At 57.1% G+C, this 24939-nt stretch overlaps 1 protein-coding gene across 1 annotated transcript; it reads right to left on the minus strand.

The window, feature by feature from the left end:
• Positions 1-320: 320 nt before the first annotated feature.
• Positions 321-24937, minus strand: IGHMBP2 (immunoglobulin mu DNA binding protein 2). The gene is made up of 15 exons (XM_014482643.2): positions 24779-24937; positions 22667-22836; positions 19674-19857; positions 18993-19090; positions 15364-15527; positions 14160-14360; positions 12096-12243; positions 8379-8553; positions 6665-6847; positions 6285-6403; positions 5781-5875; positions 4745-4868; positions 3315-4142; positions 1821-1993; positions 321-1370 (listed from the first exon to the last, which is right to left on the minus strand). Exons 1-15 carry the CDS (start codon positions 24862-24864, stop codon positions 1173-1175), a joined length of 2946 nt encoding a protein of 981 aa, XP_014338129.1. The 5' UTR covers positions 24865-24937; the 3' UTR covers positions 321-1172.
• Positions 24938-24939: the final 2 nt, after the last annotated feature.

The following is a 24939-nucleotide window of genomic DNA, read 5'->3' on the forward strand; positions in this document are numbered from 1 at the left end:
CTTCCCAGAGGCGCAGCTCCAGAGAGACCGCCCTCCTCCCCACCAACCTCTTTCCTCCAAGCTGGGCCCCGTGTGTCCCTGTCCAGGTTACACCCCTACATGTGCCAATCTGAAACTTCCCTCCTGGTTGATAGAAATGTCCAGCAGAGCAGGAATGCTTTCTCCTGCGTCAGCTGTGCCCGGGGCAAGTGTCCCCCCTCCTCCCGAGGCCCTGTGTGCTCAGCGGGCTCTCAGCCACCTTGGGAAAGGGGTGCAAACCCCTCTAAACCAGGCCAGAGTGAAAATAGAAGAACCGCATCACGAAACGTACTGTGGCTGTGTGCATGTTTTCACTTAATGTTTAAATAATTTATATTCCTTTGAAACAAATAAAGCTCTGAGCATAAAATAAAACATCCATCTGAGGTTCTCTTCAAGAAGGGACCCTGGAGCATCCCTCCGGGGGCTTCGGGTCTGCAGGCTTGGCTAGGCCGGGGCTCTAGGCGGCTCTTCCCTGAGACCACCACTGCAGACAGTGACACGGATGGGTGGCATGGCAGGGAGCCTCCCCAAACCACACCCGGACATGACCTCCGACCTCCAGGGCACCAGAACGGCCAGAGTCGCGTTGGTTGGGGTCAGGGTGGGGTCACTGCGGCCCCCAGGGAAGAGAGACAGGAACCGGCCCCAGTGAGGTCACAGACCAGCTGCGGGCCGAGCCGCGAGTGGGGACATCTGGGAGAAGCACTGGCTCTGAGACGTCCTCTGTCCTGTCTGACCTGAAGGGCGGGGAGCTGCCACCCTGGGCCGTGAGGCCGTCTGTCACCTTCACAGGGTCACAGGCCCAGGCCCCAGTCCAGGGGAGTGCACGACCCGGCAGCGGCAGCCCACAACGCTCCGTGGACGGCGGGCTTGCAGGAGGCCCTCAGGGGTGGGGGTGGGGAGCGCACGAGGGCTCCCACCCCCAACAGCAGCCCTGAAAAGCGGCCTGGGCTGGGATCCCCCAGCCTCTCCGCCTTGTCCCGAGTCGTCAGAGAAGCTCATCGCTGGGTCCTTGGCAGGCACTTCACCCCGCGGCCGGGGGCCGATGTGGGTCTGGCTGCCACGCAACCGCGTAGAGCCGCCACCAGGAAGGGAAAGGCACTGCAGGTCCCGCTGGTCCCAGAGGCCACGGGGGCGGCAGGGCGCCCGCCTCACTTGCCCTTCTCCTTCCTCTTGCTCCGCCTCTGGCCAGTCAGTTCGTCCAGCTTCTTGTCCAGCCTCCTCTGCAGCTGGGCCCGCTTGGCGGGGTCCAGGGACCTGTCCTTGGTCCCACTGCCGGGGTAGAGGACCCCTTCCCGGCTGATCCTCTGCCGAGCGTGGGCGCGAGCCCTCTCCCCACAACCATGGACCTGGGGGGACACAACAGGCAGTGCTGGGCCAGGAGTGGGGACAGACGAGGCCCCAGTTCCACCCACACAGCACTCGGGGGCCACGAAGCCCCAGCATCGCCCTCGGAGGGGCTCCCTGCTCTTTCCACATGCTGACTCTCACCCACGGGCTCCCAGTGTGGGGTCGGGGGGCAGGAAGGGTCCATGCCCTGGCAGGGCTGGTGGCTAGAGCCCCAAATGCTTCCTGCCCCCTGCCTTGGGCTCAGCACAGACCCTCCACCAAGCAGACGGCAGTGCGGGGCGGGGTACCGTGCCTCCCCGGCAGGGCAGGGTCCACTTAGGGGTCACTCACACACGCACAGGCCCAGTCTGTATGCGCACGACACACACACACAGGCCCATGGTTTGCCCGGAGCCCACCAGCCCAGGATCTGGAGACGAAGCCCGCCACTCTCCCCCAGGGCCGCGGACCTCGGGCAGGTGGTGGCTGAGGCAGTAGCGGTGGCCGCAGTGCAAGCAGAGCTGGCCCAGGGTCACGACGCTGGCCGTGCACTTGGCGAAGCCGCAGGTGTTGTCCGCCTTGATGGCAGCCAAGACCAGGGCATCAAAGTCCTCCTCAGCGGGCAGTTCTATGGCCGCGGGTCCTGTGGGGAGACAGGCGTCAGTCACCCCAGCAGGCGAGGACAAGGAAGTCGGATGCCAACTCCCCACAGGGCCCATGTCTGCCCGTCGAGCAGCCTGGCCCGACCCCTGCCCTCAGGGCTGCCGCGCGTGAGCAGACGCTGACGGAGCAGGTCCCTCACGAGCCCATGGCCCTCACCGGACAGCGCAGCGGATGGTGCAGCTGGGAGCGTCCGGAAGGGGCCGGCAGACAGGGCGCGCGTGCCTCAAAGCTCACCCGCACAAATCCAGAGAGCATTTAAATATGAGCATATCCTCTACGTTGCTGACTGTAAATTCAAATCCCCAGACTAACCCTGCCATCCAGGGAAACACAGCATATTCGTTCACGGCCCAGCGTAAGGAAACATAACACCTATAACCAGACAGTTGTGTGGGATCCTTTAAAGTTGTAAGGAAACGCTCAGAAGGGGGAAGGAGACTATAATCCCTAAGCGGCGTTTTTAATTCTGGCGGCTTGAAGAAGCACCCGGCGGCTCCAGCTCCCCTGGTGTGGGCGCCGACTCCGCAGGGCACCATTCTCACATGGTCACCACCCACACCCCACCCCCAAAGGAGGACCATCCTGCGGCCACGCCCGTGCAGTCACGTGTTCTGAGCGTGGTGGAGGCAGGAGTCGGGTGTCCGCTCCCGTGGGGGGTGGGGGACAGCGTCTCCTGTCCCCCAGCACAGAGACCGCACACAGGGGCCGCTCACGACAGGAGCCAGCGCAGACAGGCCTGAGGCGGGGTCTGGGCTGTGCTTCCCAGGGCTCAGGGGCCCGGGGAAGAGGACCAACCCCACAGCCTTGCCTGGAGGGACGTGGCTGTGACAAGGCTCATGCAAAAAAGCCAGGCCGTGCCCTGGACTCTCAGCTTCAGCGTGACACTGCGTCGGGGTGGGTGGCGGGCGGAGCAAACTGACCCCGGGTGCCCGGCGGAGGCCAGCGTGGCACAGAGCGTGACGCAGGAGCACACGGCCCTGCCGGGGACCCCAGAGCTCGTGGAAGGAGTGTCGCGGCCGTGCAGGTCGCCGTGACCCTCTGTGCGCCCGGGCCCTGCCAGCCGCGGCTGCTCCTCTGGCCCTCTCCCTGCAGGAGGAGCTCCGGTGGCCCGACCGGACCCTATACTAGGCCCTGAGGACAGAGGCCGCTGAGGCCAGTGTGGTCCCCGGGGGCTTAGGGTTCAAGATCCAGGACCCAGGCAGGGGCCCCGCGGGAGGCGCCTTGCTTCTTCATGGTGGCAGGTGGGCCTCACCCTCCCAGTGGAGGGGACGCCACGCCTGTGCTCCCACGAGCCAACTTACCTCTCGCATCTTTCTTCTTCTTCTTTTCTGGTAACTTGCGGGGCGCAGGGCCCGGGGCTCGGGGCCCCTCCCTGGCCCGCTGCTCCTGCTGGGCCCCCGCCCTCTGCAGTCTCTCCAGGTGCAGCGCCTTCAGGTCCGGCTGGTCCCGGCCGCTCGAGTCCCTGACAGGGGGCTCCGGCTGCTTGCAGCTGGGGGTCTCCGGACGCAGAGGGGCTCTGCCATCGGGCCCCGCGGGGGTGGGCGGCGCCTCGGGGGTGGGCGGGGGCCTCTTGCTCACCGTGATGAAGCGTTCCCTCCCCTTCCCGGTGCTGTCGTGCCTCAGCCCGAACTCCTCCGCGATCTGGTGGACCCGCAGCCTGTCGTGCGGGTTCAGGGAGGCAGGGAACTCCAGCTGCGTCTTCTCACTCTCCACCAACTCCACAATCGCGGCCCTGAAGCTGTCTGCGCCGTCTCTGCTCCCGGCACCCTCCCAGCCGCCGCCTCCATTGAGGCTGGGCTGAGGCTGCGGCTCAGAGGAGCCCAAGGGCGCCCCGCTCGGCTTCTTCCGGCCCGGCCCGGTCCCCCCGGGGGCCCTCCTGGCTGTCGCGGCAGAGCCCCGGGGTTTTCCGCCTGCCTGGGCACCCTCGTGGGAGTAGTTCTCGGGGACGATGTCGTCAAGATACTCAAAGGCCGTGCGCACCTCGCCGTGCTCCGTGAGGTAGCCCACCAGGGTCTTCAGGAAGGCGTGGTTGCTGACGGTGCGGGAGTCACAGACCACGGCCACGTGCCGCCGCGCGCGGGTGACCGCCACGTTGATGCGCCGGTCCTCGGCGAGGAAGCCCACTTCACCTGAACACCAGCCCGGGTGCACGGACAGCAGAGACTAAGGGACAGGAAGGCAGGCTCCCCCGTCCGCTGCCCTCCCCCAGAGGACCGCCCACGCTCCGTCCGCCCCACAGCCGTGGGTCCCGTCCACAGGCTCCCCCGGCTGCTGTCTAGGACAGTTCTCTAGTCCTGCCTGGGGCTCTGGCAGTGACGCCTGCTGCTCGTCCCCAAGTCAGTACAGAGTCCTCTGCTGGAGCCCAGACCCAGGACACAGCCTGGGGCCCCAGCCAACACGCGAGGGACCTTGCGGTGCGCTCCTCCTGGCTTCACTTTACCCCTCCTTGTCTGTTTTCGACCTGACAGAGCCCATTCACTAACAACTGTTTCTGGGAAAAAGCTTCTTACTCGATGGAATATCCATCAGCCCTGGCTGCAGAAACCAGGCCCTGAGGCTATACTGGCCGTGGGGCCAGGAGGTGAGCTCTGGGCTCTCGGGGGCCACCTCCACAACCACTTCGAGAGGCTCGTGAGATCCTAGTTCCCCGACCAGGGATAAAACCCAGACCCTGGACAGCAGAAACGCCGGGTCCTAACCACTGGACTACGTGGAAGCCCCAGCCCCGCACCTTTCCTGTTGGATCTGACGAAGGACAGGATCACAGCCTCCTTCTCCCGGCCCTGGAAGCCATCGACGGACCTTATCTCAAGCTCCGGGAGCCTGTGTGCGAGGCTCTGTCTGAGCAGGTCCACCTGCAACACCAAGCAAGGCTTCGCACCACAGCTCATGTCGGGGCGGCCCCACACGCTGCCCTTTAACCCAGCGGAGGCCTGACCCCGCACAGCCGCTCAGCCCAGGGGCCCCGCAGCAGCCTCGGGGTGACGGCTTCTGAGCACCTCGCTTCCCACGGGTGTGTGCATGAACGACAAAGCAGCACACAAACGTGGCAGGGGTGACCCACACCCCAGCACGGACGCTCACGCCACCACGGCTTGGGCTCAGACACCCCCAGGCGTGCACCTCTGAACCGGGACAGCATCTCATGCACAGACCTCACGATCTGGGAAGCATAGTTCTTCCTACCAAATGAGACAGGCTTTGCCTTATGAGCACACAGGCCCTGAGAGGGGAGATGGGAAAAAAGCCGAAGAGAAGGGAGGCGATGTCTAGGGCGTCTGCTGCCCACCGCACCCTTCACCAGGCGGCGCCCCCGACCTTCCCCGGGAAGCCTCCGGAGACACCCAGCCCTGCGGTGTTCCACGAGCCAGAGAGCTGACTCAGGAGGGGGCAAGAACCTGGCAACTGGCCACAGCCACCAGCTCAGGTGTGGGCCAACCTGAGCCGGACTGGAGACTCTAAGCCAAGGCTCCCGTGGGGACACCGTGAGACAGGCCACCCCAGGAGCACGTGGACGGAGGCCAGCCTGAGGCTGCCTGGCCCCGCGGGCAGGCCCAGCAGTTAGCTGACACAGGGAGCCAGTGAGAGCCCGGGACGGGGTGGGGAAGGCACCGCCAGGGGCAGACAGACGGAGCTCTTGCTGAGGCCATCTGAGCCCTGGATGCAGTCGTGACGAGGTCAGTTGCACCCTGCAGCTCTCGGCCACCAGAGCCCGTCAACCACCCTCTCCGCCGGCCCCTCCGGTGGGGAGTCACCCTGACACACACCTGCAGGTTGTACGGCGTGATGACGGCGATGTCGGCGGCCCGGACGCCCGCGTCCACCAGCGCCTGGACGTGCAGGCTGACGAGGCGCACTTCACCTGGGGGGAGACAGGCGGCCCTTCAGCACAAGGGGCGCTCCACGGACGCCCGTCACCAGCTCTGGTTTCCTAAGCGCTTTTCCAGCTGTGACGACAGGCGGCCCTCACGCTCGGCCTGCGGTGGCCTCCTGGGAGGGGACGCGGGACCCCACACACAAGGCCCAGGGCCCCCGCGGACGGGCCTCCTTTCTCAGTGAGGAGCAGGTGTGCGCCCCATCCAGCTGGCTGCCCCGAGGGGGGCCCCTCGCTGCCTCGGCCCCCTCTGCCTTGACCTGGGGCTGCCCGCCTGTCAAGCACACCCACAGTGCCCCACCGCCCAGGGCGCCTGGCTCAGGACCCCCCAGCCCTGCCCTCACGCGGCTCCTCTCTGATGCAGACCGCTGAGAGGGGCCCGGGCCAGCCTGCTCACCGGGGTTTCCTTTGGACTGCTCGTCGTCCTCCTCCAGCTCCAGCAGCCCACAGCCAGCCGTGTCCACCAGCAGCAGGGGCACGCCCGTCTCCTCGGTGGCCGCCACGCCCGGGAGGTCCCTGCACACAGGCCGACACTGAACACGGGAGGCCCCAGCGACAGGCAGGGCCCTGCTGCCCTTCCCGCCCCTCCCCAGCCCTGACCCCACAGCAGACAGCAGGGGGAGGGGAGCACAGTCATTGTGATCGGAGGACCTCATCCTGGAGGAGCCTGACCCAGTGCTCTGGCCAGAAATCCAGTCTCAGAGGCGACCTCCATACCCACATCTTTACAGAATGCGGCTCAGGGGACAGAGGGCGGGGTACAGCGGAGTCACTCACCTCAGGAGGTGCCCGGCCACGGAAGGGTGGGCGGTGAGCTGCCCGTGGTACAGGGCCTCCGAGGCCCAGCGCGCGATGGCCTGGTGCATGCGGTACTGCACCGTCAGCATCCGCAGCGCCCCGGCTCCGTGCCGCTCCGCCAGGCGCTCCATCAGGCTGAGCGACAGCCCCGCCAGCGCGGCCCTGCCCGGGGACAGCAGCGAGGGGGCCCGAGTCCCGAGGCAGCCTGAACCAGGGGCCAGGCGGGAGGCAGCCCTCAAAGGGGCCCGAGTCCCGAGGGCAGCCTGAACCAGGGACCGGGCGGGAGGCAGCCCTCAAACCTCAGCCCACTTCCCTCCCAGAACTAAGGGAACGGCCCCCCGGAAGTGCCCACGTCCACCAGTGAGCCACGGAGCTGGGACCCAGCCAGGCCGCCCGGCACAGAGCCGCCCTCGGCCCACCGAGGGATGGTGCCCGGCCCTACTTCAGCCCCGCACTCCCTCCTAACCTCCCTGGGTTACCACTGTTCAGTACAGGCGTCTACCAACAGCAGAGCCGTGGGCGTGAAGGGTGAAGGGACCCCAGTCCCAGCTGCAAACCCAGAAACACACAGCACGACCCAGCCCACACGTCCCCCAAATCACCCGACTTCCCCCCAGACACAGTTCCGTGCGCCTCCCCAAGGGCACACGGTCCACACAGAGGGCTGCTCCGCAGGCCCCTCAGGCCTCCTCAGGAACCAGCCACTGAGCCCAGGCCCCCGAGCCCTCCTCCTGGACAGCATCCATGCCCACCCCTACCCGGACATCTGGCTCCCACAGGACAGTCCTCCAAAGCACACTCCCGTCCCCGCTTTATCCAGCCCGAAGTCCCCTCTAGATCCTCACTCTGAAGCCCCTGGCGGCTGGACGCCCTTTCCCTGTGGGACCCTGACCTGCACACCTCTCAGCGTTGGGGTCCCCGCTCCCCTCTTGCCGGCTCCACCGACAGCCTTGCTCGCACACCCAAGTCTCACACCTCCACCTGCCGCATTAGGGGACATCCACGCAACAGGCGGGGCCTGAGCACACTGCAGGAGGCCCACCCTCACGGGGCTCAGGTCTGACCAAGCTGTGGTCTGAAGGAGCAGCATGGGCACGCGCGGTGGACGGCACACCTGGCGGTGAGCAACAGCTGTGTTCTTGGAGCCGCAGCCCCGGGGGTGTCACAGCGTGACCGCCGGCTCACACCAGCGTCCGCGCGTCCAGAGAAGGCCCTGAGCTCAGAGTTCCCACCATCAGCTCCTGCTCTGCTTCACCCGGGGCCCCTTCCACGATCCCCATAGAGACCAAAGCCGGGGAAAGGCTAGTGACCTCCGCCCCACTACCTTATACTTGTAGGTGACAGGTCTGCCACCTGCCCTCCAGCCCTGCCCGCTGCTGACCCGGGCCAGCCAGCCGCCCACCCCCGCTCACCACCCCCGCCACCTCTGGGGTCTGTGAGTCACACATCGTGAGAGCCTACTTCCTCTGTGTGGGGGTAACTGAAACTACACCTTCAATCAAAATGACCCCGGGGTTTCCCTCCCCTAAGTGGGGCTCAGATGCTGAGGGAGCCACCTGCCCCCCACAATCTTAACTCAGTCCATGGGCCAGGCTTCCCCACTGGTCCAGGGCCTCTGGGTGAGCCTGGGCTTCTGAGCTGGACTTGGAGGGACACACAAGGGGGTGGCGGGTGAGGGGCAGAGGGGTCTCACTTGTGGGAGACGATGGTGGGAGGCAGCTGCTTGTGGTCTCCGGCCAGGATGCACTTCCGGGCCTTCAGCAGGGGGATCCAGCAGCTGGCTTCCAGGGCCTGGGCACACTCGTCGATGACCACCATGTCAAAGTGGCTGTCGGGCAGCAGCTTTAGCGGGCCATCCGCAGAGGCGCCTGGTGGAAACCGGAGCCGTGAGCCTTCACAGAGGCGCTGACAGCGGCGGTCACCCCGGAAGAGACCCAACAAGCCACCGGCTCACAGTCTGGCTGCGCGTTAAGGCTTGCACGGTGCGTTTGCCTCTTGGGATGAGGGGCAGCAGGGTGTTCCAGGGCTTGGGGCTCCAGCCCCTGTGTCTAGGTGTGAAGTGGTGAGCCCCAGCCATGGGCCACCCCAACACTTCGCTCACCAAAGTCAATCTCCCTTCTGGGGCTGGGACCCCAAAGAAGGCTGCCTTGATTGTAAATACTACTTCTGTGTCATTTTCTGAATTTGGAACTTAGTTAATTCTCTTTTTAGGTACTTTCCTGGACACACGGAACAATTAACTGCTGGGCGAAAATCACCATGTGCCCAAGGACACAAAACCATCACACCCAGTTCCTCCTTCCTGGACACAGAGCGGTTCAGCGGTCCCAGGACTTGGAGGGCCTCCGTCCAACCATCACCTGCCCATGAGCTAAGGGAGCAGGGCTGCAGGGGCGCCCAGGACAAGGAGCCGCTCAGGAAAATCACTGGACAGACAATGACCACAAGGAGAAGAAACAAACCGGGGAAGGGAAGATGACCTGACCTCCAGCATCCCACACAGTACCATTTACAACGGTCAGTCTCCAACAAAAAGTTACAAGACAGACAAGGAAACGAAGTACGGCCACTCACAGATGAAAAGCTATCAACAGAACCATTCGTGAGGAGGCCCAGATGGCGGACTTGCCAAACACACACTTTAACATCAGCTACTTTAAATGTGTACAAAGAGAAGAAGGAAGCCCCGTCTAACGAGATAAAGGGCTGTCTGAGAATGATGTCCCACCAAGACTATCAATAAAGGGACAGAAATTATCTTTAAAATAAAGCCCCAAACTCATAACATTATAAATCAGTTATACTCTGCTATAAAATAAAAAGAAAAAAATAAATGATTTAAGCCATTAAAAAAAACCACACTCTGCAGTTGAAAACTATGATAACTGAAATTCACCGGAAGAGCTAAACAGCAGATTTGAACAGGCAGAGCAACCAACAAACTTGAACTCAAGCCAGTGGAATTATTCAGTCAGAGAAACAGAACAAAAAAATAACGAAGGGCAATGCCCAGCACCTCGGAGACCCACAGGACACCATCAAGGGCACCAGCGAGCACATCCCAGGAGCCCGAGAAGGAAAGGAGAGAGAAAGGGGCCAAAAGAGTACTGGAAAAATAATGGAATTTGGAAGCTTCGCGAATCTGATGAAAAAACAGCACACAGACCTAGAGGACTCAACAAACTCCGAGTGGTTACCCAGAGGGAGCCACAGGCAGACTCGTCAGTCAAGCTGCCGGAAGACAGAGAAATCGGGGCTCCATCACGTACAGCGGATCCTCAGACACTGACGCTGCCGCCGTCTCATGAGAAACCGCGGAGGCAGAGCGTAGGGGCGGCACGTTCGTACACCTCGGTCAGCCGAGAACTCTGTCTCCAACAGGACGGTCCCTCGAAAACAGAGGAGAGAAAAAGTACGCCCAGGTAAAGAAAGCTGAGACCTGTCCTTCGAGAAACACTAAAGAGAGTCCTTCAGGGTGACATGAAGGATGCTAGAGAGGAACGCAAATTTACAGAAGAAGCAAAAGGTAGCAGTAAAGGCAACGACGCGGGGAAGTATAATAGACAGCGTGACGGTGTTAGTGCAATGCTGTTTTCGTCCTGTCTGATCTGAAAGACAACCGGACAAAGCAAGGATTACAGAGTAAATCAGAAGCTGGGCTCTGCTCCTGAGAGGCTGCAGCAGACAGACCCTCAGGGCCGCCCACCCAATCCCAATCCTGGCCTCCTAGCAGTCACACCCCGCGTAGCCCCTTCCCAGAAGTCTGGGTCAGACTCGGGCCTTGCTTCCAGCCAACAGAATACGGCCAAGGTGATGGGGGGTTCATGTCATGGTGATGTTACCAAAGACTGTAACCCAGCTTGCCAGAACACTCTCTTACTCACTGGCTTTTAAGAATCAAGTGGCCACGTCAGAAAGGCCTAAAGCCGCTGAACATGGTCTCCAGCTGGACTGGCTGTTTTTATACCAAAGCAGACGTCAGAAGGCTTCCCAGGGGGCTCAGGGGTAAAGGATCCACTGCAGCGCAAAAGAGACAAGAGACAAGAGTTCAATCCCTAGGTTGGGAAGATCCCCTGGAGGAGGGCATGGCAACCCGCTCCAGTATACTTGCCTGGAGAATCCCATGGACAGAGAAGCCTGGCGGGCTACAGTCCATGGGGTCGCAAAGAGTCGGACGCAACTGAACGACTAAATAATAATGTTTCAAAAAAGAGAACATACTAGGGATAACGAAGGTCGTTTCAGAATGATAAATTGGTTAATTAATAAAGAGAACATAACATTCAAACCCCTAATAAGAGAGCTACGGAGGACACGGGGTGAACACTGACAGAACTCCAAGAGGAAACAGACGTACGATTACAGCTGATTTCAACACCCCTCTCTCGGCAAGTGACAGGATGAGAAGACAGGAAGTCAGTAAGGATGCTGACAGGAAACTTCAACAAAACCAGGGAACGCTTTCCTTTCAAATGTGTACTGAACACTCACAAAGACCATGTTCTGGACCATGAAACAAATCTCGATGAAATGATCCAAGTTGTACACAGTATATCGTCTGCCCACATGGAATTAAATGAGAAATCAACCACAGGAAGACATCTGGAAAATCCCCAAATATATGGAAAGAGAATGACACAATTCTAAATAACCGTGGGTCAAAAAAGAAAAGGGAAATGAGACGGTATTTCACAATGAATGAAAATGCAAACACGCACGTTAGAAGTTACGGGATGCCATGGAAATAGTGCACGGGGAAACACTCATAACACTAAATGCCTACAGCACAGAGATGATGGTCTCAAATCAATACAAACCAAAGCCCTCCCCTTCCACGTGAAGAAAAGAGAGACTGAAGAGCAAATTAAACCCAGGCGAGCAGACAGAGAGAAATCACATGAACCAGTACGGAGATCAGTGCAACAGAAAACAGGAAAACAACAGAGAGAGCTGCCGACACCAAAAGCTGGTGCTGTGAGATCGCTAAAATTAATATCCCTCTTGCCAGAAGATCAGAGGAAAAAAAATAGGATGCAAGTTACCAATCTCAGAAGTGAAAGAGGTAACATTGTCACAAATGCTACAGATATTTTTTTAAATGATAAGGGGTTATTATGAACAATTTTATGCCTGGGAATTGAAAGACTTAGATTAAACAGACAAACTCCTTGAAAGACACAAGCTCTTTTGAGAAGAGACACCCTGAATATTCTACGACAATTAAGGAAACTGAATTTGCAATTAAAAACCTCCTGAGAAAAAAACTCCAGACCCAGGGGGCTCCACTGGTGCATTCTACCAGATTTTAGACACCTCTATGAAACGCTCTCAGAAAGCGGAGGAAGCGGGCACACTCCCCACCTCCGCGGGGCGCCGAGGCGGGCGGGGCAGTGGACGCAGGGCCCCTCACCCGTGTTTGTGGCGAGGACCACATTGGCCGCCGCCAGGCTCTCCAGCATGGCTGCCTCCTCCCTGTCCTTCAGCTCCTTCCTCAGCAGCTTGATTTCATCTCGAAAATTACTCTTCTCTCTCTTATCCTGGGTCTTTCTGTTTTTCGCCTACAAAGAAAAGGAAAGATAGTAATTCTGACTCAACTTTGCTTTTTTTAGCTCCTTTTAATTCACAAAGCACTTTTATTTATCATCAATTGGTGCACTTCCCTAAGGTCCTTCAAAGGTGATAAAAAGTCCAAAGTCTCGGGCCTTGCCTAGTGCTCCAGGGGCTAGGGCTCTGTGTGCCCAGCACAGCAGGCCTGGGTTCGATCCCTGGTGAGGGAGCTAGGGTCCACGCGCCACAACTAAAGATCCTGTGCCTCAACGAAGACCCAGCACAGCCAAAGAAATACATTATATGTTTTTTTAAAGTCTTTCTTCAAAGAGCAACAGATCCACGTAGGTGACGTCCTGACTGGCCTCAGGGCCTTCAAAGCCACTGTCAGCTGTGCAGGGAGAGGCCGGGGGGAGAGGCCGGGGGGAGAGCGTGGGGCCCCAAAGAACAGTAAACTCAGCCCAGGGGAGCCAGCCCCGCCCCGCAGTCATCAGCAGTGCTCCCGGGGAAGAAATGGCGCCCGCTGCTGCAGGACTGGGTTTCGGTGGTCTACACAGAGGGAGGCGGAGCTCCTCTCAGTTTTCCACACTCGTCAGGAGAGGAAAATATTTGCTTCAGCCCCTAAATGTTCACCTAGACCTTGACTTACTTCCACACTCAAAAGACACATAACCCCTTCCTTATTCGTGGTTTCTACTTGGAAAGGATTTCGGGAGGAGTGACAAGAGGGACGCCTACCTTACAGAGAAGAGAACCTAAAAGCACAGATTTAAAAAGGACCAAGAGGGCCTTCCGCGGCTGTCCAGTGGGTAAGACTGTGCTCGCTCCCAGTGCAGGGGGCACGGGTTTGATCCCTGGTTGGGGAACTAAGATCCCACATGACCTGCAGCTCAGCCAAAAAATTAAAATAATCAGGAACAAGAAAATGAAGCCATCCACATGCGTGGTGGCATGGATCACATCAGTGCTGTCCTCCAGCGTCTTTAACCCTGAGTGACCCTGCGAGTGCCCTGTCTGCCCCCGGAGTCCCCACTACCCTGTGGGCCTCGGAGAAGGCCGAGTCTCCACGCCAGCCCTGTGAGGCCTGGACACAAGGCGGTGGGCTGGCGGTGAGCAAACACAGGGCGGACGTGCGACCCACTGACCTATCAGCTACCAAGTTCTTTCTCACAAGGATTACATTCCACTTTTTTGCTTTTTCTTTCTGGCTAAGCTGGGTCTTCGTTGCTGTGCGTGGGCTTTTCATCGTGGTGGCTTCTCCTGCTGGGGAGCTCAAGAGCTCAGCTCCGGGCTCGAGCACACAGGGTCAACAGCTGCGGTGCACACGGGCTTGTCGCTCCGCAGCACGTGGGGTCTTCCCGGATCCCTGCTCTGGCAGGTGAGTTCCTAACCATTGCACCAGCGGGGATGGGGAGCTCAAGAGCTCAGCTCTGGGCTCAAGCGCACAGGGCCAACAGCTGCGGTGCACACGGGCTTGTCGCTCCGCAGCACATGGGGCCTTCCCGGACCCCTGCTCTGGCAGGTGGGTTCCTAACCACCACACCAGCCGGGAAGCCCCTACAGTGTGTTTTATATTAATGGACTGAAAAATTAGGGAGGATGCATATTTTCTGAGTTTTACTTTGGGCTTGCTTTTTTTTTTTTCCTTGCCATTATTATCCAGCCAACATGCCAGACACAAGGAGCCCTTAAGAGCAATGTTTCCTGCACAACAACTGCTCGCCTCTTCATGAAACCACCCTGAAGACAGTGAGTCCCCATTTGGTGCTGAGCACAGGCCTGCAGCAGATACGGGCAGGCCCAATGTTTCAGGCTGGTCTGTGACTCAGCGAAGGCCAGAGAAACCCAGGAGGATGCTACTCACTCCTGGCAAAGACCGCAGATCAGAGAGCCACACGAGGAGCAGACACAGCCGAGAGCTACTCACCCAGGCCTGGTCGATGTCCCTCCTGATGTCGGCCACGATCCGGGCGCTGTCGCTGCGCGCTAAGACTGCGTCCAGCGAGTGCTGCTGGATGGAGTCCAGGAGGCGGGCTGGGTGGCCGAGGCGGAGAATCCTCTGCTTCCACTGGGCCAGCCGCTCCACCAAGTTGTCCACAGCGACGTTAGAGGGTGCACAGCACAGAACCTGGGGGGCACAGCTCGAGCTCGGCTTGGGGGTTTCTTTCTAAATGAAATCACCTAAGTTTACATTACAACAAGTGGGAAGTCCTAAGGTTAAAGAGAGAAGGGTAGAACGTGTACAGCTGGTGACGTTACGGGGCAAACATCCGGCTGTGAGGACTGGTGCAGATGACCTGACGGACACGCCACCACACACGGACACGACATCTGGGTTCTAGACCTGAGGTCGAAAGAACCTACGGGGCTACCGAAGACCAGAGAGGCTGACCGGCAACCAGAAGGAAAGGCCTCAAAGTGTCCTGGGATGGTCAGTCAGGGCCAGGACACCCGTCTCTCTGAGGACTGAAGGAGCAAATGCTGCAAAGGCTTAGACGGGTGCCTGGTTCATAAGAAGGATCCAGGGAACATCGACCTACAGATCTTGACTGTTACTGCTCCAGTTCTTATCCTTATCCAATATTTATGACCCAGCAAGGTAGCAAGCGCTTCACGTGCTCAGAATCCATGATAACTCGTGTTGAGGGTAAAAGAGCCTCTCTCAACCGTTAACAACCTAAGTGCATGGTAACACACACCATCGCATCCCACATCTCAGGAACCGGGAACCGGCCATCTGCACAACTAACGGGACTCTTGAATTAACCAAAAAAGGTCTGTCTCCCGTGACTGGCCGCAGGGCCTTCTCCTGAAGGGCACAGACCGGCCGGGTCACCTGCATGCCCAGCAGGGGCCTGAGCACACAGCACGGGTGCTGAGCGGGTGGCTCCTGGACTGTGGCCCAGCGGACAGTGCCCCAGGCCTCCCCAGTCCAGACCCACAGCCCAGAGGACAAGCCCACACCCCCAGCGCTGTCAGACACCAACAGGGGCGCAGCCTAGTGGTCAGTCAGTAAACGCCTGGGAACGTTCCTACCCGAGTCCTGGAACCTGGCTGGGGCCCTTCAGGGGCCTGCGAGCGCGGCAGACCCTAGTGACAGGTGTCTGTGGGGACGCGGTGCCCACGCCCACCTTTGAGCCCCGTTTCACAGCTTGAAGGATGATCTCCACCACGGTGGTGGTCTTCCCAGTGCCCGGGGGCCCATGGATAATGGCGAGTTCCTTCTGGGACAGCGCGAACAGGACCGCTTCCTGCTGGGAGGCGTCCAGGGCGGGGTTGCAGAAGGTCAGCGGGGCTGCGGGACAAGCGACAGTGAGGCTCCGGCCCCCCGTGACCCAGTGCCGTTCCCTCAACCCCACCCTGATGGAAATACAGGATGTCATGTGACAGGGAGAGAGCTGGCCCTCCCCTGGGTCAGCAGGCAACACAAAGTCAACCTGCGTGGTTTTCAGAAGTCTTCCCCTGGACAGGAATCCACAGGCCTGTGTGCAGGCTCCTGGGGGACCGTCCCCGGCCGCCCGCCGCTGCTCCGGCGCGCACAGCCTGCAGTGTTCACCACCTGTCCCTTTACTGACAAAGGCGGCCAACTCACGCTCCAGAAAAACAGATTCCTGGGAAGTAAATGTCTCTTAGAACATATCTGTTCCCACCCTAGTGCTCCTTTTTACGCGCCCATAAAACAAAAGCAAACAATGAAAAAGAATCACTAGCAGATCCAGGATGGTATTTCTAATCTGAATCTTCCATAAGCGAGACCGACAATCTGCTTCGTAAGCTCTGTGCTCAGAGCCAGTGCCGCTGTGTCCAGCCCCGAGTCCACAGCCTCCAGCCCACACCGCCCAATGCGGAGATGACGGTGCTGGCTGACCACGCGGGCACAGGGGGCTGATGGGCAAGCCTGAAACACTTGCAGGCAGCATGGGAACCTGGCAGCCAGAGCTCCTGCGTGCGTCCTGGCCCGCCACACCGCGCCCCTGCTCCCCTGGACGCCGGGTACAACCAGGGCAGGCGTGCAGCTGTAAACACAGCAAGGACAGTGCTCACTGCCTTCCCAGCTCAGAGCAGCCTCTCACTACCTGGCCGGCAGAAATAAAATCTTCTTTGAGAAAACTGACAGGCTCTAATTGTGTATGTATGGCTCTTGTTGTTTGCTTGCTAAGTCGTGTCCCACTCTTTTACGACCCCATGGACTGTAGCCCTCCATGCTCTTCTGTCCATGGAATTCTCCAGGCAACAATACTGGAGTGGGTTGCCATTCCCTTCTCCAGGGGACCTTCCCAACCCAGGGATCGAACCCAGATCTCCTGCACTGGCAGGCAGATTCTTCACCACTGAGCCACCAGGGAAGCCCAGAAACAAAATCTCATTTAAATGTGCTTTCAGAATTTGAGAAAGTATTAGGCTGGCCAAAAAGTTCATAAGATGTTACAGAAAAACCTGAACAACTTTTTTGACCAACCTCATAGGAAGCAGCCCTGAGCTTACAGACAACACCGCCAGGGTATCAGCCCAAGTGTGACAGGAGGAGGGCGTGGGGTGGCCCTTGCATTAGAACCCCTGAAGAGATGTTGCATAAACCGCAAGTCCAACATCTGGAGAACTGTTCAGTGAAGGGCAGCTGCTTGACGAGGTAACAAACCCCTCTCAAAATGAGGTTTTCCCAGACACTGAAGGGGATGAAAGAGTGCACAGACCAGCGTGAGAACAGTGGGTGTAGGGGGTGTGTGTGTGTGTGTGTGTGTAAGTGAAAGAAACACCCAATCTACATGGATGTGGAAAAACAGCTATCTGAATACACACGCCCGTCAGTGAGGCTACTCTACGTGACACGTGTTTTGGTGATTTCCCCCCTCTTGTTTATACGCTACTTTATTTCCAAATGTTCTGTGACTAACACATGTCACACTTACAATCAGATATAAGCTGTCCTCAATTTGAAAGACACAGAAAAAATAATCAGATGTATAGAGGACTGAGATTCTTCAAACCATAAAAAACTGCTATCAGGCATAAAGCACTGGGTTGGCCAAAAGGTTTGTTCACACCCTACAGGTGTAGTGGAAACTAGCACCATCGCTGCCGTCTCAGGGAACAGAGGTGCCCAGGTCGTAGCCGGCATCCAGGGGAGCAGGCACATGCAGGCGCTCTGGCTCAGAGGCTCCGATGCAAGGGTGTTTCAGTCCAGTCTGTCGGGGTAGCACCCTGCGCCCATGGCGTCAGTGTGGCATCTCTGTAGTGGACGCCTCGGTAGAGACTGTGGATGTTACGTTTTCCGTAACACCATATGTTGCTGTCGCTGTTGTTCGCTTGCTAAGTTGTGTCCGACTCCTTACAACACCATGGACTGCAGCACACCAGGCCCCTCTGTGCTCCACGATCTCCTGAGTTTCCTCAAACTCATGTCCATTGAGTCGATGATGCCATCCAACCATCCTATCCTCTGTTGCCCCGTTCTCATTTTGCCCTCAATTTTTTCAAGCATCACGGTCTTTTCCAATGAGTCGGACCTTTGCATCAGGTGGCCAAAGTACTGGAGCTTCAGCCTCAGCATCAGCGCTTCCAGTGAATATTCACGGCTGACTTCCTTTAGGACTGACTGGTTGACCTCCTTGCAGTCCAGGGGCTCTCAGGGGTCTCCTCCACACCACAGCTTGAAAGCATCAGCTCTTTGACACTCAGTCTTCTTTGTGGTCCAGCTCTCACATCCACATGTGACTACTGGAAAACCACAGGTTTGACTAGATGGACCCTTGTTGGCAGCGTGATGTCTCTGCTTTATAAAACACTGTCTAGGTGTGACATAGCTTTTCGTCCAAGGAGCAAGAGTCTTTTAAAATTTTGTGGCTGCAGTCACCATCTGCAGTGATTTTGGAGCCCCCGCCAAAAAAAGTCTGTCACCGTTTCCATTGTTTCCCCATCTATTTGCCATGAAGTGATGGGACTGGATGACATGATCTTCATTTTTTGAATGCTCGATTTTAAACCAGCTTTTTCACTCTCCTCTTTCACCTTCACCAAGAAGCACTATAGTTCCTCTTTACTTTTTTGCCGTTAAAGTGGTATCATCTGCATATCTGAGGTTCTTGGTATTTCTCCCAGCAGTCTTGATTTTAGCTTGTGATTCACCTAGTCCAGCATTTCGCATCATGTACTGTGCATATAAGTCAAATAAGCAAGGTGACAATATACAGCCTTGATGTACTCCTTTTCCAAATTTGAACCAGTCCATTGCTCTATGTCCAGTTCTAACTATGGCTTCTTGTCCTGCATACAGGTTTCTCAGGGGGCAGGTAAGGTAGTCTGGTATTCCCATCTCTTTAAGAGTGGGAATTTTTATTACACAGCTTGTTGTGATCCACATAGCCAAAGGCTTTAGCATAGTCAATGAGTAACACCTTATGGAAAAACCCAAACGAATCTTTGGGCCAACCCAATATGATCAGCCATCCTCTGTTCTCTTCAGGTCGCTGACACAGAAGAAATATCCTCCCCCTTCAAAATGAAATACTCAGATACATTAGAAACAGCATTATTTAAAAAAACAACAGAATGAGCCACTTCTTTGACACTGTGTGCAGGCAACTGACTTGTTCAAGAAAGTGACACAAAGAAATTTATAAAAAGACACTAAATTAGACTTCTCCCCGTGCATTTGCAAACTCTTGTTAAAATCGCCCAAGATCGCACTGGTCACGGTCACACCGGTCACAACAGTACCCATAGTGACTTCAATCAGGAAAGGAAAATCAAGAGCTCTTACGTGTCTCGCTGGGAGGACTGGGGTCCGATGCGCCGAAGAGGACCTCTATGAGTGAGGACGCAGGGCCAGCATGATGCTTCTTTAGGGAAATCAGAGCTCTGCCAAGGGACGGGGAAAATGAGGAGCTTAGAGACAAACAGGACTAACACGGCGCCTGGGGCCCCTGCAACACCGCCGCCACTGCCCACCATCTCCCGCAGTGCTGTGTGCTCAGCTGCTCAGTCATGTCCAGCTCATTATGACCACATGGACTGGAGCCCACCAGGCTTCTCTGTCCATGGAGATTCATTCTCCAGGCAAAAATACTGGAGTGAGTTGCCATTTCCTCCTCCAGGGGATCTTCCCAACTCAGGGATCGAACCCAGGCCTCCTACACTGCAGGCAGATTCTTTACCGTCTGAGCCACCAGGGAAGCCCGCCATCTCCCTCAAGGGGCATGCAACCAACCCCAGACCCCAGGTGCTTGCCGTCTTCTCCAGCAGGAATGAGATATGTTTAGGGAAAATGTTACGTGTGATTTCCGGAGAAGGCAATGGCAACCCACTCCAGTATTCCTGCCTGGAGAGTCCCAGGGGCGGGGGAGCCTGGTGGGCTGCCGTCTATGGGGTTGCACAGTCAGACACGACTGAAGCGACTTAGCAGCAGCAGCAGTACGTGTGATTTCCAGTTACGTACGCTTACTTTTTCAGTCGCTTGTAAGTCACGTCGTTGGCAAGCTTCAACAATCTGTAGGAATGCTCTTGGTCCAAACTCAGCTGGGAATCGTGGGACTCATCAAAGGCCACGGTGACCGCTTTCTGGGTGATGCGGGTCAGGATCCCAGTGGCCAGCTGACCGCTTTCGTCATACAGACCCACGATGTCACCTGCAGGAGCAAAGACCAGTTACGTAAACGCTGAACAAAGTTAAACAAGAATTACTTCATTCAACAAACGCCAGCACATTTCAACTACTGTAACTGTTACTTTCATTAGAAATGAAGTTGGTGGCAGCAAAAAAAAAATACTTCTAACTCACATTACATAATTAAATTCACTTGCACGAAATGAACTGTTTAACACAAACATGAGAGTCAGTAAGATATTTAAAGTCTTCCTCTGCGCCTGGCACTGTTCTGGGCGCTGGTCTGTATCAGGAATAAATCACAGTCCCTGCCCTCACTTTGGGAGGAGGGAAGCAAACAGAACCACCTGGCGGGGTCGGCGCCAAGGGCTTCAGTGAGAAGACGGGCAGAGTGAGCACGGGGTCACTGCAGGGCATGTGGGACGGGCCGCTCTGCGGGGAGACAGGTAAGCAGGGCAGGCCCCGAGCAGAGTGGCCACAGGAGCTCACCTGGGGGAGAGCACTCCAGGTGGAAAGGGAACACTGCTGAAGGAGGGAAGGGGGTGCTGTCCACTCAGCTGGGCCTCCCGCCCCTATGACAGCTCTGGTGACTCAGCCTCCACCAGGCGAGTCTGAGGGGCACGGGGCACTCAACCCATACTCAAGGGAATCAGGGCTTCACATGCCCCTCGGGGATAAGCCTGGGGCCAATCGGAGCCTGAGACTTTTGCCCGGGCAAGCTGGAAGGAGGCCCTCACCCTTCCCCGCTAGACCAGAAACCAGAGAAGACGGACAGGCTGCAGATGCTACCCCATGGGGCCTGAGAAGGAGCCAACCCAGAAGAGGGCGAAGCCAAGACACAGAGAGGAGCTGGGCCCAGGAGACCCCTCTGAGCCCAGGGCCACCTTCCAGTGACTGCAGCCCATGCGCCCCTTCCTGCCCAAGCCCGCCAGGCTCAGCACTCTGTCCCGTGAACACCAACAGTTCTGCCCAAACCAGAGTCCATGTGGAGATTCAGCCAGAGCCCCCACGTACTCACACCCCCTTTATCCTGAGTCAGAGTCCACACCACACATCAACCAGGCACCAGGCGTGATTTCAGTCCAGACCTATTTTCCTTCTAGGAAACGGGTTTCATCTGTACCTTGAATCTGTCCTGTCTCCCTCCCGACTTCTAAAGACAGAGGAGGTGGCAGCAGTCCCCTGCCTGGGTGCAAGGTCTGGTTCTGTGCATGGGGTGGGGGAGTCTCCGTGGGCTGAGTGCTGGGGCTCCAACCCCACTGCGCCTTCCCCACCAGCCGCCCTGGTGGGCCCCACATTGCAGAGTTCACATCTCTAAGCTACAGAGCCTTAAAACTGCTCCGCAGAAGATGGAAACCTAACATCCAACCTGACCTATGTCTGATCGGGAGCTGTAGCAACACATCAGATTTCAGACCTGTGCTTTTCCACCTAAAGGACCACCCTCCTCCAACTTTCTGTGTATCAGTTACTCATCAACCTCGAAGGTCCTGCCCTCCACAGCACTTCTTAACTGAACATAATACATTTTCCCTTTGGTTTGCAGAGTTTACAAACGCCCAGCAGGGACATTCGGTCCTGCCCACTTAATCCTGATGGTAAGGCCGAAAGCTCAACTGTCTTTAGAGGACAGATGACTTGACTCCTGGCCCCTCAGCAACACACTGTGTAAGATCTGACTCCGACCATCAGCTTCCCCTCCTCCCATCTGTCTCCAAATGCAGCCAGGATTCCAACAAGCGGGGGGCAAGAGGCCAGAAAGTCAAAATATGAAACCAACAAACCCTGTCATCACCAAATCAGGGCTGAGAGACTTTTCCAGAAAAGTGCAGTGCTTGGCAGTGCTGCCGTCTCCGTTTCCAGGTCTGACTGAAAACGAGAGTCCCAGGTGTGAGGTTAAGAAGCTTCTTCAAACTGCCCCTTCTTTCCAACACAGCTGCCACAAGTTTAGCCAAAGTATCCTTAGTACAAGGAAGGTCTGGGACTACACAGCTATGGACAACGAGCCGTCTGGTCCAGGGCTACGGGGAGGGAGGCGGCGGGAGGTTCAGGAGGGAGGGGACGTATGTCTACCTACGGCTGATCCATGCTGATGCATGGCAGAAGCAACACAACATTAGAAAGTGATTACCCTCCAATTAAAAATAAAATTTAAACAAAGAAATACATATACTGTGATATTATGGGAAAAAAAAAAAACAAGAAGCGAGAGTCACAGGTAACCTTACATCTTCTCACGGCTACGTTTGTGTGTTGTTGTGTGTGTGTACTCAGTCATGTCCGACTATTTGTGACACCATGGACTGTAGCCTGCCAGGCTCCTCTGTTCATGGGATTTCTCAGAAAAGAATACTAGAGTGGGCTGCCATTTTCTTCTCCAGGGAATCTTCCCAACCTAGGGATCGAACCCATGCCTCCTGCATTGGCAGGCTGGTTCTTTACCACGGAGTCACCTGGGAAGCCACATTAACAACCAAAAAGAAACAGGCAATTTTAACAGTAGCTTACTTAATCCGATATGTGAAAAATATTTTCATTTCCAAACACGATTGGTAGTCATAGAAATCACTCTCTTTTTTTTACAGCACTAAATCTTCAAAATCTCTTGTGCATTTTACATGGGCAGGAATCACCAGCCATATTTCAGCTGTTCAGCTGGTGTCTGCTGGTCTGGACAGTGCCGATCTAAACCACCAGAAAGCCTCATAACTGCTGGAGAGTTCTCCACTGCAATGCTTTATTCCCTAGCTGGTCCTATGTGACTAGATCTTTACAACCCACATCTGAAGACTGCAATATTCAACACACACCCTTGTCAACAAGGTACACACCGGAAGTAAAGCTGTTACTAGGAAGCACAGCTGCAGATACGCATCTCCTGGGCTCGAGGGTAATGAGCAGCCGTCCGTACAGCCCGGTCCGCTGGCTGGATACCTGCAGCTTCAGCAAACAGACGCCTCGGCTCTGGAGTTCCTTCAGAGAGACATTTTCCTGCCAGGATCTGGGAAACACCCAATGTTGAGACTTCAGTATTTGTATTTTACCAGTTTTTACTTCCAAACGTGCAGGAGGAACAGAGGAAGTCTATGCACTGCTGCTGCTGCTGCTGCTGTGTCACTTCAGTCGTGTCCGACTCTGTGCGACCCCACAGACGGCAGCCCACCAGGCTCCCCCATCCATGGGATTCTCCAGGCAAGAACACTGGAGTGGGTTGCCATTTCCTTCTCCAATGCAGGAAAGTGAAAAGTGAAAGTGAAGTCGTTCAGTCGTGTCTGACTCTTAGCGACCCCATGGACTGCAGCCCACCAGGCTCCTCCATCCATGGGATTTTCCAGGCAAGAGTACTGGAGTGGGATGCCATTGCCTTCTCCCAAGTCTATGCACAGGAAACTCCAAACCTGCCTCCTCTCAAACCTGTTCCTCCTACAGCCGCCCATGCCCTCCTCGCGGTGCCCCCACTCACCTTTGCCTTCTCTCCTGGGCCCTGTGAGTCACTGTCCCACCAGGCACCCCCATTTGTACCCAGAATCCACTCCTGCACCCTCACTGCCGAGGGCCATCCTCTGCCCAAGAACATAAAATAAGAGGGACTCCTCTGGCCATTCAGCAGTGAAGACTGTGCTTCCAATTCAGGAGGCAGAAGTTCAACCCCCAGTTGGGGAATTAAGATCCCACGTGCAGCTTGTCACACTCACTCACACACACACACACACACACACACACACATAAAACTATGATACAAGCTTCTTCCCCAGGTCCTTTTCAATCGGACCCCTGTGCATCTTTCCACGGGTGCTTACTCTGTACTCCGGTCAGTGCTGAGCCCTTGACTTTTAGATCACTGCATCCCCACCTCACTGGTTTGCTGTAAGGATGATCTCATTTTACAGACAAGATGACTAAGGCTGCAAAGTCACCCAGCCATAAATGATGGAGCCCGGATTCCACTGAGGACAACAGGAGTCCCCACTCTCAATCATCATAATCAAAAACTTCTAAATCAAATCCTCTCCACTTAGGCAGCACAGTAGTTGAGTACAAACATCAGCCCGCGTGACCTCAAATCCTGGCTCACCCTGTGTTACCTGGGGCAAGCGACTTAACTTCTCCATTCCAGCCTCCTTAGACCCAAGATGAGAATCGGTTACCGTAGTAACCAATTTCCCAGAGTTGATGCGGGGTTTACAGCGACTGATGCCTGTGGAGTGCTTTTACACGCCTCAATAAATGTCAGCTCTCAGTTTCAGCCTTAGGGGTAAAAGCCCGACGTTTTCAGGGCTCCAGTCCTGGTTGCAGGGGTGCGCTGCTTTCCCACATCTCCTCCAGGAAACTCCTCCCCACAAACTCTTTAACCCCTATTCTTCTGTAAGCTGTGCTCAGGCACCACCGCCTCCAGGAAGCCATCCGCCGCTAAGGCTTCGCAGAGTCGGCGGTCCTTCCCTCACCCCCTCCACTGCATTCGGCCTGCACACACAGCTCAGCACCTGTCAGGCTGGAAGCGGGCCGTTCGCGCCCCCGCCGGCCCCTTCTGCTCACACCGGTCGCCCGGGGCCCATTATCAACCACTGCGTCCCATTCGAGGCCCGGCACGGAACAGGCGCAAGCACTGACGGGGGGAAGAGGAGGGAAGAGGGCGGAGAACACGATGGGGATGGAAGTGGGGAGACAGGCTGGGCCCCCGCGGCAAAGTTCAGAGGGGCACTTCAGGGGGAGAAGACCCTTCCAAGGGGGTCCCCAAAACGGAACGGGCGCCCCGGAGAGTGAAGAGGCTTCCATCCCTGGAGGCGGCCAAGCCCCCTTCACAGTCAGGAGGGCAAATCCCGGCCCTAAGCTTGTCAGGCCGAGCCCCCGGAGGCTTCATGTGTGGGGTCTCAGCTGGGAGAGGAGGGGGCACTGGGGGAGACGCCGGGCCGACCCCGAGAGGCCCGGGCCGGCGGCCGTACCTGCGCTCCTCGACCTCCGCGTCTCTCTCGAGCTCCAGCAGTTCCAACTGCTTGGTCACGAAGCTCTCCACAGGTGTCGAGGCCATGGCCGCAGTCCGGCCCGGGCCCAGAGCCACGGAGGTCCGGCTGCCGCGCGCGGCGCTGCTCCCGGCCGGACCCGG

This window comes from Bos mutus, chromosome 22 (assembly GCF_027580195.1).
Source record: "Bos mutus isolate GX-2022 chromosome 22, NWIPB_WYAK_1.1, whole genome shotgun sequence".
NCBI classification, from domain to species: Eukaryota; Metazoa; Chordata; class Mammalia; order Artiodactyla; family Bovidae; genus Bos; species Bos mutus.